The following is an 18,370-nucleotide window of genomic DNA, read 5'->3' on the forward strand; positions in this document are numbered from 1 at the left end:
GATTCCTAATGTTCAAAATTCCTAACACTCAAATACTTTGTGGGATCTTGTCTACTCTTTGGTGTCTTACTTTCAGGTTGAACTCTGAATCGAATATATCTGAAGTGTCGATGGAAAACAGAGCTTCCCCATTGTCGCCTGTGGTGTAGTTTCCTATAAATCTATTATTTAGCTCCAATCGCAATGGCTTGTTCCCCATCGGTACATTATTAGGTCCAGAAAATTTAAGCTGTGCCAAAAAAAAAAAAAAAGGCATTAATTTTTAAAACTCAAAACATCACCTTTCTATAGAGAAAGAATTTTCTATTCATAAATGTGATCGCTTATTTGTAATTTTATTAAAATCCAATAGACAGAAAGATGGTCTATTAAATAGATACATAAGATGGAAACAGCTATAATTGTGTTGATCGCTTTCCTTCCCCCGTGAGGGACTTTCATCTATCAGACATCGTGAGGCTACAAGTGTGTTATAAAAGTAGGAAAGAGATGTCCAGAAATTTTCAAAGGGCAATCCATGATCCAAGAAAATGAAATGAGAATATGTATTTTTAAGTCAAACCTACAGTTCCAAAATAAGGAATTCCTCTTCTGTAGAAAGAATCCATATTCTCAAAGCTCACACTCCCAAGCAATTGAGTGAGAAAAATGGAAGTCTTTTCACTGATCTGCACACCTGTAAGAAATAAAAAAAAATAGTGTGAGGGAGGATGACTTGTTTAATCTAGAATCTCAAAAGAACAAATAGCTTAGGGGATATGTGCAACTTCTATACAGAGAATTACATTCTTCTACATTGAAAGGAAAGCGTAGGTGCTTTGGAGTATGTTTCAGAATACTCTGTATCTATCTGGTTATAATACACATCAAACTTAATAACATAATTAATGTGAAAATGTTTGGACCAGAAGCAGGAGAAAATGCTTTTAATTTCTTTCTTCTGACCATTCTACTCAGTTCTGGCTTGTAACTCCTTTTATAGCAGAGAATGTCATAGACATCTCTTGAGAGAAGGCTTTCACTTCCTTTAAATCTTTCTTTAGCCTGTCAAGATAACTATGCTTTTAGGCTTTTCCAAGATAAGAAAAATATCTGAAAGCAAAGTAAATAGGAATGAATTGTGATAAGCAGAGGTAAACATACGTAGCTAAGTTACAATGCGACAAATACCTATAACAAATGCCATCACGCTATTGATCAAGTGTGTTTATACAAAGCACTTTATAAATAATATTATCTCACTCATTTTTAAGCAACAAAAATAGCAATTGAATCTGGCTTTCTCCACTCCAAATTAAATTCCACTTTCCTCTTTTTCTTTGTTATTCTTTTAACAATGATTTATTTATTGAGCACTCATGTGCCATCTTGTAAATTTCTCAATGATATTTTATACCCGCAAATGTCTCCATTTGTATTAAATCAGAAGTTGACAAACTTCTGTGAAGAGGACCTCACAGTTATTATTCTAAGCTTGTGAACCATAAGCTACAAAACTTTGGTATTTTAGCTGTTAAGCAAGGTAAACGAATGGGGTCGTGTTCTAGTAAACTTTACATAAAGAAGTGTGGAGCTGGGTTTGACATTCTAGCTGTAGATTGTGAACTTTTGTATTAAATCAAAGCTCAGACCCGGTCAATTGGTTATCAACTGATTTACCCAAAATTAAAAAGAGTGCCTACTTTATTAGCTTAGCTTGCTACTTCAAAGAAATCTCTGTCTGATTGATGCAGGCACAGAAGTAGATATAAACCTGTAACATTTACATAATAAGTTTATTTTAAACATTACGAGGAAAATCTTTTTTCAGAAGCAGCCTTCAAGTTGACCTATTGGTAAATGTACTCCACTTTACTATGTGGAACAATTATTGATCTCTATTTGGTGAATCTTGCTTACTAGATACACTTCTCCCTAGGAAGCTGCATATACCCCCAGGTTGCCCATAAAACATGACCATTACCTGTCCCAAATTCCGTAACTGTTACAGCGGTTTGAAATGACATGAAAAATCCTGAGCGGTAGAGTTGGAAGACTTTCGTATTCACAATTTGAGTCACACAACCGTTTCTCAACTGAAAAATGAAGAGAAGGTATAATGAAAAGATTAGGGATTCAAAGGTCTTAAAGGGATATAGACTTTTAGCACAGATTTCTACCTTCCCCCACCACCCCATGGTTTCATCTCACAAACTTGTTGAAATGACCAAGAATTCCGAAAGAAGGGCTGGGAGTCCATCAGCAATTACAACAAGTGAAGGAGGTAATGTGTATTTTACAGACTTCAGGGATATTCTATCGACAACAATGTAGATGGCAATAAATTAAAGATGAGAATCCTATTTTAAGAATTAGAGATTAAAATCATCTTGAGTCTTCAAGTGTGTCACACAAGAACTCTTTTTAAGGTAAACTGTTATTTATTTATTTATTTATTTATTTATTTATTTATTTTCAACGTTTATTTATTTTTGGGACAGAGAGAGACAGAGCATGAACGGGGGAGGGGCAGAGAGAGAGGGAGACACAGAATCGGAAACAGGCTCCAGGCTCCGAGCCATCAGCCCAGAGCCTGACGCGGGGCTCGAACTCACAGACCACGAGATCGTGACCTGGCTGAAGTCAGACGCTTAACCGACTGCGCCACCCAGGCGCCCTGTAAATTGTTATTTAAAATGAAGAACAAATCTATAGATGATCTTTCATTGGTGACATCAGGAATGAGAGAAACGTAGATTTAATTATATTTTAAAATGAACGGTACTATTAATTCTAAATTTAAAATGGTAGAGGGATAGATCAATTCATCTGACTCTCAAAACTACCACATGAGGAGACTCGATTGTCATCACCATTATATGGATGAATAAACTGAAATATATAATCTGCCCAAGGTCACACAGATAGAAAGTGGTAGCTAGGCATTCTGATCCCAGAACATGTGCTCCTCTGAACCATCAACTATAATGTTAACAACAACAAAAACAGGCAATTTTACTTTGTCTATTTATAATACAAATTACAAAGAAATGACAGAGGCGCCTGGGTGGCTCAGTTGGTTGAACGTCTGATGCTTGATTTCAGCTCAGGTCATGATCTCAAGGTCGTGGGATCGAGCCCTACCTTGGGCTCTGCCCTGGATGTGGAGACTGCTTAAGATTCTCTCCCTCCCTCTCTCTCTCTCTCTCTCTGCTCCTCCCCCCCCATTCACACATTCTCTCTCTCTCTAAAAAAACAAAAATTAAAAATTAAAAAAATGAAAATAAAATGTAATCAAAAGAATCTTACATGCCTTGAAATTAAGAAAAAAAAAACCATTTTTCAGTAATACCTGAGTCAAAGAGAAAATATAACGTAAATCAATAAGAATCTCGACATTAAAGACAAGGACAAAAGTGTTTTGCATCAAAATCTATGGTATTAAGCTATGGTTAAAAGAGAAAGTAAAACACAATGTTTTTAAGGAGAAGAAACAACATTTTTTAAAACCACCAAAATAAACTAAAATTTCAGGGAAAAGAAAGAATATGATGATTATAAAAATAAATGATAGGGGCCCCTGGGTGGCTCAGTTGGTTAAGCGTCTGACTTCGGCTCAGGTCATGATCTCACGGTCCGTGAGTTCGAGCCCCACGTCGGGCTCTGTGCTGACTGCTCAGAGCCTGGAGCCTGCTTCGGATTCTGTGTCTCCCTCTCTCTCTGACCCTCCCCCGTTCATGCTCTATCTCTCTCTGTCTCAAAAATAAATAAACGTTAAAAAAAATTTTTTTTAAATAAATGATTTAGGGACGTCTGGGTGGCTCAGTCGGTTGGGCATCCTCCTTTGGCTCAGGTCATGATCTCATGGCTCATGAGTTCGAGCCCTTCATCAGGCTCTGTGCTAACCGCTTAGAACCTGGAGCCTGCTTCAGATTCTGTCTCCCTCTCTCTTTGTTCCCACCCCACCTGTGCTCTGTCCCTCTGTCCGTCTCTCTCAAATATAAGAAATAAAACATAAAAAAAATTCAAAAAAATAAATGATTTAGGAACAAAAAAATAATATCAGAAAGGAAATAATAAAACAAAAGTCAGAGGAAGTCCAACAACACAGAATAACCTTTTACGAGCACTATTTAGAATAAAGAGGGAGACCAAAGTTGTGTAAGATTAGATGCTAATACAACTTAGTATCCATTTAGAAGAAAACGAAATGTGTTATTTTACAGCATAATAAAAACTACTTTATGTTGATTAGAGAAATTTTTAAAATGTTAAAATCACGCTCAGATAGCCACACGTACAACATGGTGGTAGGTGAGAACATTTCCTAAGGCTGAAAACCTGTAAACATCAGGAACTTTGGTATTTCAAAAATAACACAATCAAAGTCAATATTTAAATAACAGACTTGAAAAAATATTTGCTCAGGGGATAGAGGGCAATATTTATACTAAAAGAAAGTTTCAGTTTCACACAAACAGGGAAAACAAGGATCATTAAGGATTCTTGAAAGAACAAATTCAAACTCATAACAAAAATATGAAAATACACTCAAATTCACAAATAATACCAATGAAAGCAAAAGAAACTTCTTTCAAAATGGCAACATTTTTTTTTTTAACGTTTATTTATTTTTGGGACAGAGAGAGACAGAGCATGAACGGGGGAGGGGCAGAGAGAGGGGGAGACACAGAATCGGAAACAGGCTCCAGGCTCTGAGCCATCAGCCCAGAGCCTGACGCGGGGCTCGAACTCACGGACCGCGAGATTGTGACCTGGCTGAAGTCGGACGCTTAACCGACTGCGCCACCCAGGCGCCCCTCAAAATGGCAACATTTTAAAGCCTGCTATATATATTGCCGGCAGTAACTTCGGAACTATAGTCCTCTCACACATTGCTGACAGGAATTTAAATGCTTAAAAATTTTTTTGACAATATTTTTTAAATGTAAAATTGTGTGTGATTCTATCATCTATCTATCTATCTATCATCTCCTTTGATTCATGAAACCCATGTGAATGAATCTGTATGAAATACATAAAACCACTGATATAGAAAGATAGTTTTAGCAGATTATTTATTGCTATACTTGTCACACTGGGGAGCAAAAAGCCATTCGCAGAGAGAACACCCATCACTTGGTAAAATGACTAAATTACATTAAAATCACACTACGGAAAACTGCACTGCTGATATGGAAGAATTCGACTCAGCCTTTCTTTGCCTGCAATTCTTATCTACAGGAGTTCTGCTTGTCTTTAGCAAATCTCGATATTTACCAATTGATGTTCATCAATTTGGCGAGTAACTTCAGGACAATCAGGCTTAAATTATAAACTGAAATATATGCAAATCTCATTTTCGAGGTCCTAAGTTGATCCTCAAATAAATGGACAGGATTGTTTACTGAGATTAGCAGGTAGATACTCCGAATCGCAGGTGTGTGTGAATGAACTTTTTTCACAAGGACAATTCTAGATTTCATGGTGGGTCCTATCAGGGATTTGTTAATTTAACAGATGACTAATGATTCCACATGGGAAGACCAGAGAGATCATCTAGACGGTATATAAAACAAGAAAACCGGGGCGCCTGGGTGGCTCAGTCGGTTGAGCGTCCGACTTCGTCTCAGGTCATGATCTCGCAGACCGTGAGTTCGAGCCCCGCGTCGGGTTCTGTGCTTACTGCTCTGAGCCTGGAGCCTGTTTCGGATTCTGTGTCTCCCTCTCTCTCTGACCCTCCCCCGTTCATGCTCTGTCTCTCCCTGTCTCAAAAATAAATAAAATGTTAAAAAAAATAAAAAAAAAAAAACCAAGAAAACCAATAAGGTTTTTCAAATTTAAAAATTCTATGAATCCATAGGTGGGTAACCATTTACATGGCCTAGAGAAAGAGACTATTGGTGGACGTTGTATTTGCTCCTTATTCTTCACCTTACCTAGCTGCAGCCTCCATTACCCACAAAATGAAAATAATGTTTTTAAGTCCCTTTTATAAACGGAATTGTAGGGGCCAAGGGCAGTTTCCCCCCAAACATGCCACGTGGGCATATCGATATTTTATTTTATTTTATCATTTAATTTCATTTTATTTTAATTTCATTTTATTATTTTATTTTATATGTTTACTTATTGAGAGAGAGAGAGAGAGAGAGAGAGAGAGAGAAGGGGAGGGATAGAGAGAGAGGGAGAAAGCATTCAAAGTAGGGTCCATGCTGTCAGCACAGAGCCTGATGTGGGCTCGATCTCACGACCATGAGATCGTGACCTGAGTCAAAATCAAAAGTCGGACACTTAGCTTACTGAGCCACCCAGGCGCCCCAAGGCATATTGATTATTTTACATAAAAGTTACTTAAGAAAGAGCCGGTGCAAGGACACTTAGATCCTCCTTGGTCCCCCTGAAAGAGGGGAAAAAAACTCCCAGGTGAAAGGCACCCTCGCTGCACTAAAAAGTAAAAAGACATCCTTACCACCAGAGACAGGGACTTTAAAGCCACGAAAGCTCTAGGAAAAAAAAAACCCAAAAAACCCCAAAAAAAACCTTGTTGGTTTTTTTCTAATCCACTCCCTCGACCCAAATTCCAATTCGAATTCCTTACTAATTAAAGCTTACAAACACCTGTTTTCTTTGTCCTGTCAATTCCTCACAAATTTATTGTCCCTCTGTCAAAAAGTATAAAAGCTGCTTGCCTTGGTCATCTTTTGGGACCTCAATTTCATTATGGGACCGCTGTATGTACCTAGTAAAACTTTGGGTTTTTTTCTCCTGTTAGCCTGCTTCATGTAAACTTAATTCTATTTAGTCCAGTGGAAGACTTTAAAAGGTAGAGGGAGGATTTTTCCTCCTCTACAGAATCGAAGAAAGAATAATAATGAAATATAATGATAATGACAATAATAATAATGATCTGTACCTGCGCAATAAATTGTTCACATATTTCATTGTTGTTGTTCTCACAGTTCTCGGAGGAAAAGAATTTTCTGCACACCCGGATTTGAGCTTTTCCTTGCACCGGCTGGCCATAGGTGTACCTGGTAGGAGAAAGTGTCGTGACAGTTATAGATGAACAATACCATGGGCCTCTTTTATGGGCTTTTTCAGAAATTGTATGTGAAATCCGGAACGTATGGCTACCCCAATGACGGAATTCTATTAGCAATCATCATCTATTAGTGCTATCTTCCCCACAGAATTTGAATTCAATTAGGCATGTGATCTGTTATGAGGATTCGGCTGCCTTTTTAAAAATCAAACTCAAGGGGTGCCTGGTTGGCTCAGTTGATAACAGCATGTGTCGGCCGATCTCAGCACTGTGAGTTCAAGCCCCATGTTGGGCACAGAGCTTACTTAAAAGAAAACAAAAATCAAATTCAGGGAAATGTAGAACCTAAAGTCTCAGCAAAAGGGATTTAATGATCACATCGAGTTTTTTAAATTATATTTTAGCCTGATAGAAATATTATAAAATTTGTCTGCAGCACCATTTTTTTTTTTAGCAGAAAATATATATGGATCTAAGTAACATGTGGATTATTAGGATTTTTTTTAAGTTTATTTATATTTTGAGAGAGGCAGAGATAGTGCAAGTAGGGGAGGGGCAGAGAAAGGGAGACAGAGAATCCCAAGCGGGCTCCGCACTGTCATCTTGGAGCCCGATGTGGGGCTCGAACTCAAGAAACCGTGAGATCGTGACCTGAGCCGAAACCAAGAGTCAGAGGATTAACCGACTGAGCCACCCAGGCGCTCCTGGATTATTTAGGATCTTAAAATACTTCCAGATCAATACTTAAAAAAATTTTTTTTATATTTATTTGTTTTTGAGAGAGAGAGAGACAGAGTGCGAGCAGGGGAGGGGCAGAGAGAGAAGGAGAGACAGAACCTGAAGCAGGCTCCAGGCTCTGAGCGGTCAGCCCAGAGCCCGACATTGGTCTGTGACTCACGAACCGGAAGAGCATCACCTGAGCCCAAGTTGGACACTTAACCGACTGAGCCACCCAGGCACCCCCAGATCAATACTTTAAACAACAATTCTCATTGTACATCCAACAAATGTAGCAGGTATGGAGACTGGCATAAACAGATAAATTTTGATCAAAAGTATGTCTTGTGGGGTGAGATTAAATAAATATCTCATTTTCTCCTAAAACACACAAAAAACCACAACACAAGGTGGTTTTTTTTTTAATTTCAATCAAAGGCAAATACAGTTGATTTGATATTTTTTGTTATTTGAGGATTGCTTCATTTAGAAAAACATAGCACCTGTGAAATTAGTAAGTAGTAAAACTGAAAATAATTAATCAATGATAATATTTTTTTTCTAATTGTTGGGCACTACTATGTATCTGGTGGTTACACAGATGATCTAATTTATTTTTTAAGCGATGCTGAGATGTCGGCGTATAATGTCATTGTGCCGATTAGTGAACTGAGGCCAAGCAACTCGTCTACGTTGTAAGACACGGAATTGAAATTCAAACTGTGATCTTCCTCCCTTCCCACAGTCCGGGCTCTTCCACTAAGTTGCTTTTCTCTCCCTACTTAAAAATTGTCAATGCTTCTGAGAATTCGATTCGAGCCAAATCGCTAAAATCATCCGTGAGCTTTAAAGGTCAATTACATATAACACAGCGGCAAGACTCAGATCTGGCCACAGGTGACACACCTGAACATATCTTATTATTGCTTCTTACTGTCTTTTGCTTACAAAATAAAACTCTCATTGTTGTATTTTCTAAGGGTTAACACATGCCTGTGAAATATGTAGCTTAAATGTTTGTACAGATCAGAAAGAATAAACATTTTCCCTTTGTGATTTGAAAAGCTTTTGGTGGATACTAATGCGGTTTATTAAGGTGTCTTTGCCTATAGGCGCGTTTTCTTCCCTGTTTGCTAAAAGGGGGCCGTTTGCCAAAATACCCTGGCTTGCTGTTGTTTCCTCAAGTTAAGTGCCAGGGAGTCCTGAAGAAACAAGGCACAGACGTAGTGCGTGCGACCTGAAGTAGGCAACTCTTGCATGGATGTTCACTCCTAGACATACTGATTTTATTCATCCTGTTCCTGTAACCAGCCCAGAAATATTTCTGTAGCCACGAGAGCTTCTGTCTCAGCTGCCTGGTCCTGTTGCAGGGCATCATGATTGCTGATAACTGAATACCATGTCATGTCAAATCTAAATGAAAGGTAACATTCAAGAAGTTTTTGAGAACTCCCAATTCTGTATCAACAGTTAGTTTAGCAAGTCTCCTATGAAGACGATACTTGATAAATACTTTGGCTTTCCTGATATCTGTGTCGTACTTTTTTTTTTTAGCATACCCCTGGGCGGATAAATTATAGGTATTAATCCCACTGAAAATTCTGGCTTGTGTGGGATTTTATGAGTGAAACTAGTTTAGAAGCCTGGATTTTTTGAAGCTTATTTGATTACCTCCTTGTTTTTAGCACGCATATCTACATCTTTCATATATTACGTTTATGAAATTCTATCACGTGTCAGCTACTCTTCACCGAGACAAGAAAATATTCGTACAGTTGTGCTAGAGTCCAAAGAACATTGTAGATACTGTCAGCCTTTCACCCAATATATCTTTAAAGTACCTTGACTCTGCTCAAGAATATTTTGAAAGTCAAAATCTACTTTGAAATCCTCTGAAAATGCTCTAAAGCAAACTATTTCCATGTCGCCAATTAAATAAAAAGTTGGAACAAATATGTCATGTATTACAATTTTTAATTGTTTATATAAATTATAACAGAGGTTTTGGTTAGAAGAGTACTTCTGAAGTCAAGTAGTATTGGTCTAAATCCTAAGTCGGCCATCAAAAGGCGCCATTACTGTTGATAAATTATTTCAGTTCTCTGTGTCTTGTTATCTTTTTTTTCTAAAACAAAGATGATAATAGCTCCTATCACATAGCATGGGGGTAAGAATATAATAAGGGCAATGCTCAGCACAGAAATTGGCATTCAATAAATATTAACTATATTAATTATTAGTAGAAATTTGAGAAAAGGCATCATACTCTTAAAAATGTAAAAGCCATTCGAAATAATTTCCCAAAAAGAAAACTAAAATTTCTCAAATCATACAGGATTTTTTTTTCACACGAGGAGGATTCAAATGAATTCTAATTGTTAAAAATACCTTTTTTCCCACTATGACATTTTGAAGAGTTTCTTTTTTATTTAAAATGAAAATATCAATGATGGTGAAGATTCAGTGAGGCAGGTACTTCTGTATCAGCTGCTAGAACTTTACACTGATGCAACGTATTTAGTGAGTAATACGGCAATCAAAAAACTAAAAGAATGTTATACATTCTGTCTTGACAATTCCAGTTCTGGACATCTTTCTTAAGTAAATCGTTTTTAATTCAGAAGATACTTCTTATACACTTATACACAAAGACATATACTATAATAGTATGGAAAAAAAAATGAATAGCCTCCATGTTATGTAATAAAGAAGAGTTAATTTGGTATGGCCACATAGAGTTATGTTTATGCAGCAAGGAATTGGAATTCGTAAAAGATGAGCTGAATACGAAGACGTGTTTTCTTAATTATAGTGTATGGAAAAGGATGATTGCAGTTGATGAATATGAAAAGATTCATACAAGACTAGAAGAAAATACCTTACAAGGTAAATGGCAACCGGCAGAATTAATTACAGGTAATTTCTTATGGTTTTCTTTGTTTTTAAAATATTTTACAATGAGAATTCACTCTTTCTCTAACAATCTTAAAGGAAGCATATAAATAAAGGTACATGGTTAATCTCATTTCTCAGTCTTTCTGAGCTCTATATTGACCGTTGGAGTCAAATCTCCTGAATACTTACTTAGCACATACATTCACTTGGAATTCATCATCCGAAATAGTTACTGTTTGTGGTGCACTGACCTTAACTTCAAACCTGGGCAACACTGGAAACAAAAAGAAATAGACTTCAGCCCTTACAATCACTGGTGAGAAAAACTTATGGCAATCATGTAACTAATCATGTAACTAGGTAGGTTTCTGTGCACAACATTTTCCTATGTATGCATCTCGATAGCCCACATTTCAACTGCCCCCAATTCTGTGTGTGGCACCAGTAAGTGATAGGGCCTTTCCTTTATCTTCCCTGTTCTCAGAACTTCACATGTTATTTATCGTAATCATTTAGATCGTCTTAGAAGATTGTCTGGATTCTAGAAGATGAGACATTTCCCAGGTAGGAAGGTCGGGGGTTAGAATAAGGATACGGGGCAGGAAGGAAGGATGATAAAGCCGAAAACCCCAAGAAAGGAAAATGGCAGAAAATCAAATCAAGCCTCACCTAAATCTTTTGCCTAAATCTAACATAAAAATTGTTTTGTTCAGCCCTTTGAACTCTTCCTTTATAAGGAAACAACCATAAGTAGTAATTCATTACCATATCTATCAACAGTAAATTGGTGTGTCAGTGTCCTTCCTGATTTTTCTTTCACGATAATAGAGTAATCTCCAAATATTGGTTCTGAAATCAGTTGGAATGAGAGTTGGGTAATGTTTTGAAAGGAGGTCACATTTTGCCACTGAAAAATCCTATTGTGTTGAGGATCCTAGAAATAAAGAAGAAATAAAATTAGAGATCATGAAGAGTATTATCCTTTCCTTCTTTATTCTGAGTACCTTCTATAGTTATTGGAAGTAAAGAAAACCACCATTTTATTGCACTAATATCTCGCACTGTAACAATAACATAACTTCCTCGGGTATACAAATTCAATATTACAGTCTGTCTCTGTTAAGCCCCAAAAGGATAAGAACAACAATCTCTAACTATTGCTTTGGATTGTTGTCTTTCTGAACCAGAGTTCCATAGTTAACAAGTTTAAAACACAGGGGCGGGGCGCCTGGGTGGCTCAGTCGGTTGAGCCGCCGGCCGGCTTCGGCTCAGGTCATGATCTCACAGTCTGTGAGTTCGAGCCCCACGTCGGGCTCTGTGCTGACCGCTCGGAGCCTGGAGCCTGTTTCAGATTCTGTGTCTCCCTCTCTCTGCCCCTCCCCCGTTCATGCTCTGTCTCTCTCTGTCTCAAAAATAAATAAACGTTAAAAAAAAAAAATAAAACACAGGGGCGCCTGGGTGGCTCAGTCGGTTAAGCATCTGACTTTGGCTCAGGTCATGCTCTCACTGCTCGTGAGTTCGAGCCCCTTGCCGGGCCCTGTGTTACAGCTCAGAGCCTGGAGCCTGCTTCAGATTCTGTCTCTGTCTCTCTGCCCCTCCCCTGCTCACACTCTGTCTCTCTCTCTCTCTCTCAAATATAAAATTAAACACAAAAAAATTAAAAATAAAATAAAATAAAACGCAATGTGCCTTCTCCAGAGTAGTGCTTTCCACAGTAGAGTGGACCCACTCCAACAGATGCATAAGGAGGGATTTCTTCTAACAAATACTTCTATTTGTCACTGGTGTTTATTTGGTCTATAAATAAACTGGTTATGAATTTACACACTGCATGCAAGAGCTGTTTACTGGGAGTTCTACATTTTCTCCTTTATTTGTTTTTAGCACATTGCATCTTATGTGAGCCTGCTTCCATAAGCCTATTTAAAGATATCAACCAGTTGTGATTAAAGAATTCCTGATAAAAAGATTTCTACAAAGAAACAAAAACATTATTTACTACTCAATTTATTTTTTTTTTCTTTCCTCTACAAGAAAGCCTAGAAAACTAAATTAATTTTCCAGGCTTCCTTTCAGTAAGGATTGCCCATATGACCAATGTAACCAAGTTGCCCAATGAAATGACCAATGTAACCAGCTTGGCCAATGAAATGTAAGCAGAAGTCACCGAGTAGACATTATTTCTAAAAGAATCAGATGCGGCTGGCATTGAAAATAAAACAACACACTGAGGCCAGCAGAGAGGTTAAGTAGAAGAAGCCCGCATCCTTCGTGATATTATGTTGTTCTTGTCCCAACCTTAAAGTGCCTGCACTCAGACTTAGTGGTTTGTGAAAACAATAAAGCTTTTACTCATTTAAACCAATGTTGGTTAAGCTTTCTGTTGCTTTCAGTGGAACACTAGCTGTGAAGGTAACTGTGAAGGTAGAATCCTAGTGTTCACACAAGGATGTGAAGATAATGCTATTTACAGATTACGAATGATGCGGAAAACATGAAAATGGCTGACTTGATATTTATCCTACTGGAAGGATGAGCTATTTGCCACCCACGTAAGAAGGAATTCGTATTATAAAGACAAAATTATATTATATATATATTATATATATACAAAATTATATTATATATCGTATTATAAAGACAAAAAAATTCGTATTATAAAGACAATTTGGACTATTTATATACATATATAATGACAATGAACCTAGATCCTAGTGTATTAACATTTAATTTTTTTTTTAATCTTTATTTATTTTGAGAGAGAGAGAGTGTGAGCAGGGAAGGAGCTGAGGGGAGGGAGACACAGAATCTGAAGCAGGTTCCAGGCCCTGAGCTGTCAGCACAGAGCCCGACGGGGGGCTCAAACTCACGAACCACGAGATCATGACCTGAGCCGAAGTCAGACGCTTAGGCAACTGAGCACCCAGGCGCCCCTCAGTATATTCACATTTAGACTTAGTTAATAGTAATAATACATATTGCACGTAGAAATTAAAGTACATATGTTGGAGTTGATGGACACAAAAGATTTACTGACAGACTTAAGATCTGAAATTAAGTCACACTCTACTGCACTAGAGCTTTGAACTGTAGGAGACTCCATTAACTATTTTCTGAAAGCAAAGGGTCCATTTTGTAATAATATCACCGACTCTATTTCAAATCTTTAGGTGTTTATGTTTTCTATTTCCTTAAAATAAGATATGGTTAAATTAACATTGAGAAGGGCCAGTAGCCAAAATGAAGCAATTTTAAACATAAACCTCCCTTAGAAGGAGCCCAATCTTTCATTTTCTGTGGAAATTCATTACGGCATTTGCCACACAGGATCAATACCAAAGTGGCAGCTTTTTATTTACATCTTCGGCTGATGCCTTACATTGTAAGTAGATAAAGATTTCTCTTCCCCTTATTTCAGTTCCCTTACTTTCTAACTACATGTCATGAAAACTACACACACACGTGCGCACACACACACACACACACATCCTTATTTATCTGAATATTCAAAATAACGAGTGTGATAAAGCAGATCGCTTACCTGAAGTGTGATCAACGGATACTGAAAAGAAAAAAATGCAGGTTAATATTGTAATAGTGCTTTTTTTTTCTTTTTTTGCCAGATATTGCATTGTTAAGATCGTCTGGCTTCGTGTTGAGACAGCCTTAAGTTTCGCAGAAGACCAAGTTTCCGTAGCTAAGCGTGCCAAGGAAACCCCAAATGTGAGAGATCCTGAACCTCATCAGGGAAGTGGAAAGCAGGTTCCATGCAACCCATTTTTCCCCCTTATATGATGAAAAGCCCTAAAGAAGTACAAACTAACTCCCAATAAAGACAAGTTCTAAATTTGGGGGTCAGCATTAAAACTCCACTTGTACAGTATTCCATTTCGAATCAATTTCCGTACTTATGCAAAGCCTCCTGGTGACACTTTAGATGGTAATGGATTTGTTTACTTTGCCGATTTCATTGTACCGGTAGAAATTAATGAACTCACCAATTCCTCAACAGGTCTGAACTTGGTATCCAGCGTCACGATGCGAATTTGAACTAAAAGAAAAGAGGAAGAAGGGACAATATTTTTGTCTTGTTTTTCTCCCAGGTATGAATGCTTGTAAATAGACATAGCAATTAATTGTCTTGCTGTCACGGAATGCTGCCCTGTGTCCCCTAGCTCTGATGTGACCCTTTGAAATTTGGGTCCTATTTGGAAAGAGCTCTCGTTACACATTTGTAATTCCTCTGTTGACTGTTGACGATGCTCTATTATTACCAAAGCTGCTACCACCAACTGGAAAGTTTTGCCCTAAATGGCCCACAGGAACACCTTAAAAATTGGTGCCTCGGGGCACCTGCGTGGCTCAGTCAGTTGAGCATCTATCTGACTTTTGATTTCGCCTCAGGTCATGATCTCAAGGTTTATGAGTTCAAGCCCCACATCGGGCTCTGCACTGACAGTGTGGAGCCCGCTTCGGAATCTCTCTCCCTCTCTCTGACCCTCCCGGCTTGCACATGTGTGCGCCTGCATGCACGTGCTTTCTCTCTCTCTCAAAATAAATAAACGTTATAAAAAATTGGTGCCAGAATTAATTGTAGAAAGAAAAATGTGAAGTATGTATAGTAGAAGTTAAACATAATTTTCCGGAAAAGGATAGTAACGTTGGCAAACATTAAATTAATTTTAGCAGAATTCCAGAAAGATCATTTTAACTACCTTTATATACATAACTGTCATTATAACATTTTAATAAGTACAGAGAGAATATAATGCAGGGAAAAAATCTCGCTATAGGAATTCTGTTTTAATTCTTTTATTTCTTCTCAAAATAAATCATACAAATATGTAATATTAGAAGAAAATACATAGATGCTGTCATCCAAACCCCCCTAATTTTACAAATGAGAAAGCTAAAGATCTCAAAGAGCAGAATTTCCTTGGCGAAATCCAGTAATTTATTGGTACGGCCAAAACAAAAACCACCCCAGTTCAGAATCCTAGTTTGGTGTTCTTTCCGCCACCTTCTACTTACCACAATACTAAAGAAAATAGAAGAACTCCGCTTAGGTTATCAGATTAGTGATTATTTCTACTGGCACGAATAATAATAATAATAAGGAGTCTTTGTGCTAGGTCCTATTTTACATTGACTGTCTCATTTTATTCTCATACTATTTCCGGAAAGGAGGCATTTTTATTCTCTCCATTCTACGGATGAAAAGACTGAGTCTACACCGAGATTTACTTAGCTGGCCCACCTGGTAAATTATGGAGCAAGAAGTGAAACCAAACGTTTTGCATCCCAGGCTCGTATCCATTTTATTACGAAAGTCTGTCACTAGAACTTTTAAACTTTTAAAGTGGCATGCACGAGTTTAAGAAGCAAAGCATTCAGTTCCTGGGGCTGGAGGGCACTGTTACGTAACTGACCTAGGCGGCCAGTGGAAATTCGAGAAATCCGTGATCCCATAACATTCAGAATAAACTTCAGACTGACATTCACACGTTCGGGGTGCTCTAAATTTGAGGAATGTGTTCCTGAGGCCAGTGAAACAAAGGAAACAAGAACACTGACTTACCCTTCTGTCCAGGTTTATAGATGGGCTTATCTGTCTGCACAAAGGTTACGGTCTCCTCTGAAGCGAGTGCTACGGACCTCCTCTCGAAGATTTTAAGAGTCTCTCCCTTAGCCCGCAATGTCACAAAGGCCAATGGCTCAGAGGACTTTTGAGGCACCTGTTCATGTTAAAGAGCAGAGAATGGGAAAACAAGTTGTAGACATTGAGCCGGTAAACAAGGTCTTAAATTGGCTTCTCAGGCCTTGAGCCTCTAGAGAGGACCTTATGTCTTAAAGGGAGACTCGGAGACCACTTTTTACAATTGCTTTAGTTAGCATGAGGGCTGTTTCTGACAAACTTATTTTTACGTCCGCTAGCCTTCTATTTTCTGTGTGTGTGTGTGTGTGTGTGTGTGTGTGTGTGTTGCCCTCACTGTCAATCTTGCTTCTTTTTACCTGTATTTTCTTTCCTCATATTGTTAAACGGTTCTATCCAAAGGGCAGTGATTGTGCTTGATTATCACTGCCTATGAAAGAATAATGGCAGTATTTCACAAGTTTTGTTGCATGGGTAAATTTTCCTTTTGTTTCTTGCCTCTCAGGAAGTCTCTGATCCCATTCCCTAGCTTCCACATTTCATCCAAAATCAACGTTTGTTATCTCTCTAAAAGCAATGCCTTAATGCTTATTTGTTTTTGAGAGAGCGCAAGTTGGGGAAGGGGCAGAGAGAGGGGGACAGAGGGTCCCAAGCAGGCTCTGCGCTGACGGGAGCGAACCTGATGTGGGGCTCGAACTCCCGAACCATGAGATCATGATCTCCGAGCCGAAGTCAGACGTTGAACTGCCGGAGCCGCTCAGGGACCCCTCTCTAAAAATAATTTTTCAGTAATAATTTCCTCACCCCCGCTGAAGTTCAGAAACGGCAAGTTCAGTGCCTCACCTTGAAATCTGCACAAGCGTAGAAGTTATCGTCGTCCACAGACTGCTCAAAAATCGTGGTGTTGTATCCATCATATTCTAGGACAACACTCAAGGATACAGATTCGTTAAGGTTTGAAAGGTGGAGACAAGCCTTGTCTGTAGAATGACTCTGCATCACGGAGGACACCCATAGGATATATTGCCTGTGCAAAGAAAGTAACCAAGGCTTTAAACAAGTGCAGCAGAAATGCAGAACACGCATAAGGAACGATTTTAACGTATTGAAATGTTTCTGAAACATTTTTCATAGCATTGCGATAAACTTGAGTATGTAGAGAGAGGCATCTTAAGAAAAAGGTCCTAATTCCCTCATACGCTTGTTTAAAATTTATAAGGCAAACCAGCACTCAGTCTCAGAAGTTGAAACGGTCAAGTAGAATCATATTTTAACACAGCACGCATTTCCCCCGGTCACTTTGCCAGGACTCAGGGTAAGAATACAGAGTATACATTTCCTTACGGTTCTGAAGCCACAGAAACAGTAAAATGAAGCAAGAAGGCGCTCAGAAAAATGGTGGGCACCATTTTATCCCAGTGTCTGAACAATCAAGACTTCAAGGGAAATATTCAATCTCTCTCTCTCTCTTTTCTTCTTATTCGATGTTAGTTGCCCCAATTATCCACTTTCTTTTCTTCCTTCTACTCTGCCTTCCCCTGTACGTTGTTGCTTTTATAGTCAGGCACGATGAAGGATCAGTTACTTTTTGGAACAAGTCACCTGGGACCCATCAATCACACGTAGAATAGCCTCTCCCATTACTTCTGGAGCAAGGAGGGGCGTGTTATCGCTTTATATATAAAACTTCCTTCTTAAGTTCATTGGATGCTGCTCTGTTTTTGGAATCAGCAGCACAGGTTGGACAGGAAGCAAGAGAAAACAAAGAAAACAGTTGTGCAACACTTAAGAGCTCATTCATTTAATTTAGCACTTCCCTCCCGGGGCTGACCGCAGTATCAGAAAGCGTTGATAGATAGGAATTAGCACTGGGCAGAAAAATACCTCTCCAAAAAGCTGTTATCATTCTGATTGCCAAAAGGTACATTTTTTAAGCTGCTGAGAAAAGTAGCAATATCCGATGCTATCAAAACACAGGTGGAAATGGATATCTCAATACAGGCTCGTTTAATGGATAATTGATACTGTTTTTATTCTTTTATAAATTCAAAATGCAGAATGGAACCTTTAAAATGTTGACG

At 38.3% G+C, this 18,370-nt stretch overlaps 1 protein-coding gene across 2 annotated transcripts in view; it reads right to left on the bottom strand.

Moving 5' to 3' along the window:
* The window catches only part of LOC101081475 (ovostatin homolog 2-like), a 57,384-nt gene extending 39,453 nt beyond the window's left edge, over positions 1–17,931 (bottom strand). For both annotated transcript variants that reach the window (XM_019834475.2, XR_006600526.1), the window contains exons 1-11: positions 17,634–17,931; positions 17,133–17,316; positions 16,215–16,371; positions 14,635–14,687; positions 14,178–14,198; positions 11,402–11,570; positions 10,826–10,910; positions 6,896–7,013; positions 1,964–2,075; positions 567–676; positions 71–229 (exon numbers count right to left, since the gene is read on the bottom strand). In XM_019834475.2, the coding sequence (XP_019690034.2) occupies positions 71–229; positions 567–676; positions 1,964–2,075; positions 6,896–7,013; positions 10,826–10,910; positions 11,402–11,570; positions 14,178–14,198; positions 14,635–14,687; positions 16,215–16,371; positions 17,133–17,316; positions 17,634–17,698 (1,233 nt within the window). In that variant the 5' untranslated portion in view covers positions 17,699–17,931. The remainder of the gene's footprint in view (positions 1–70; positions 230–566; positions 677–1,963; positions 2,076–6,895; positions 7,014–10,825; positions 10,911–11,401; positions 11,571–14,177; positions 14,199–14,634; positions 14,688–16,214; positions 16,372–17,132; positions 17,317–17,633) is intronic.
* Between the last annotated feature and the right edge of the window lie 439 nt (positions 17,932–18,370).

Source organism: Felis catus, chromosome B4 (genome assembly GCF_018350175.1).
Source record: "Felis catus isolate Fca126 chromosome B4, F.catus_Fca126_mat1.0, whole genome shotgun sequence".
Classification (NCBI taxonomy): domain Eukaryota; kingdom Metazoa; phylum Chordata; class Mammalia; order Carnivora; family Felidae; genus Felis; species Felis catus.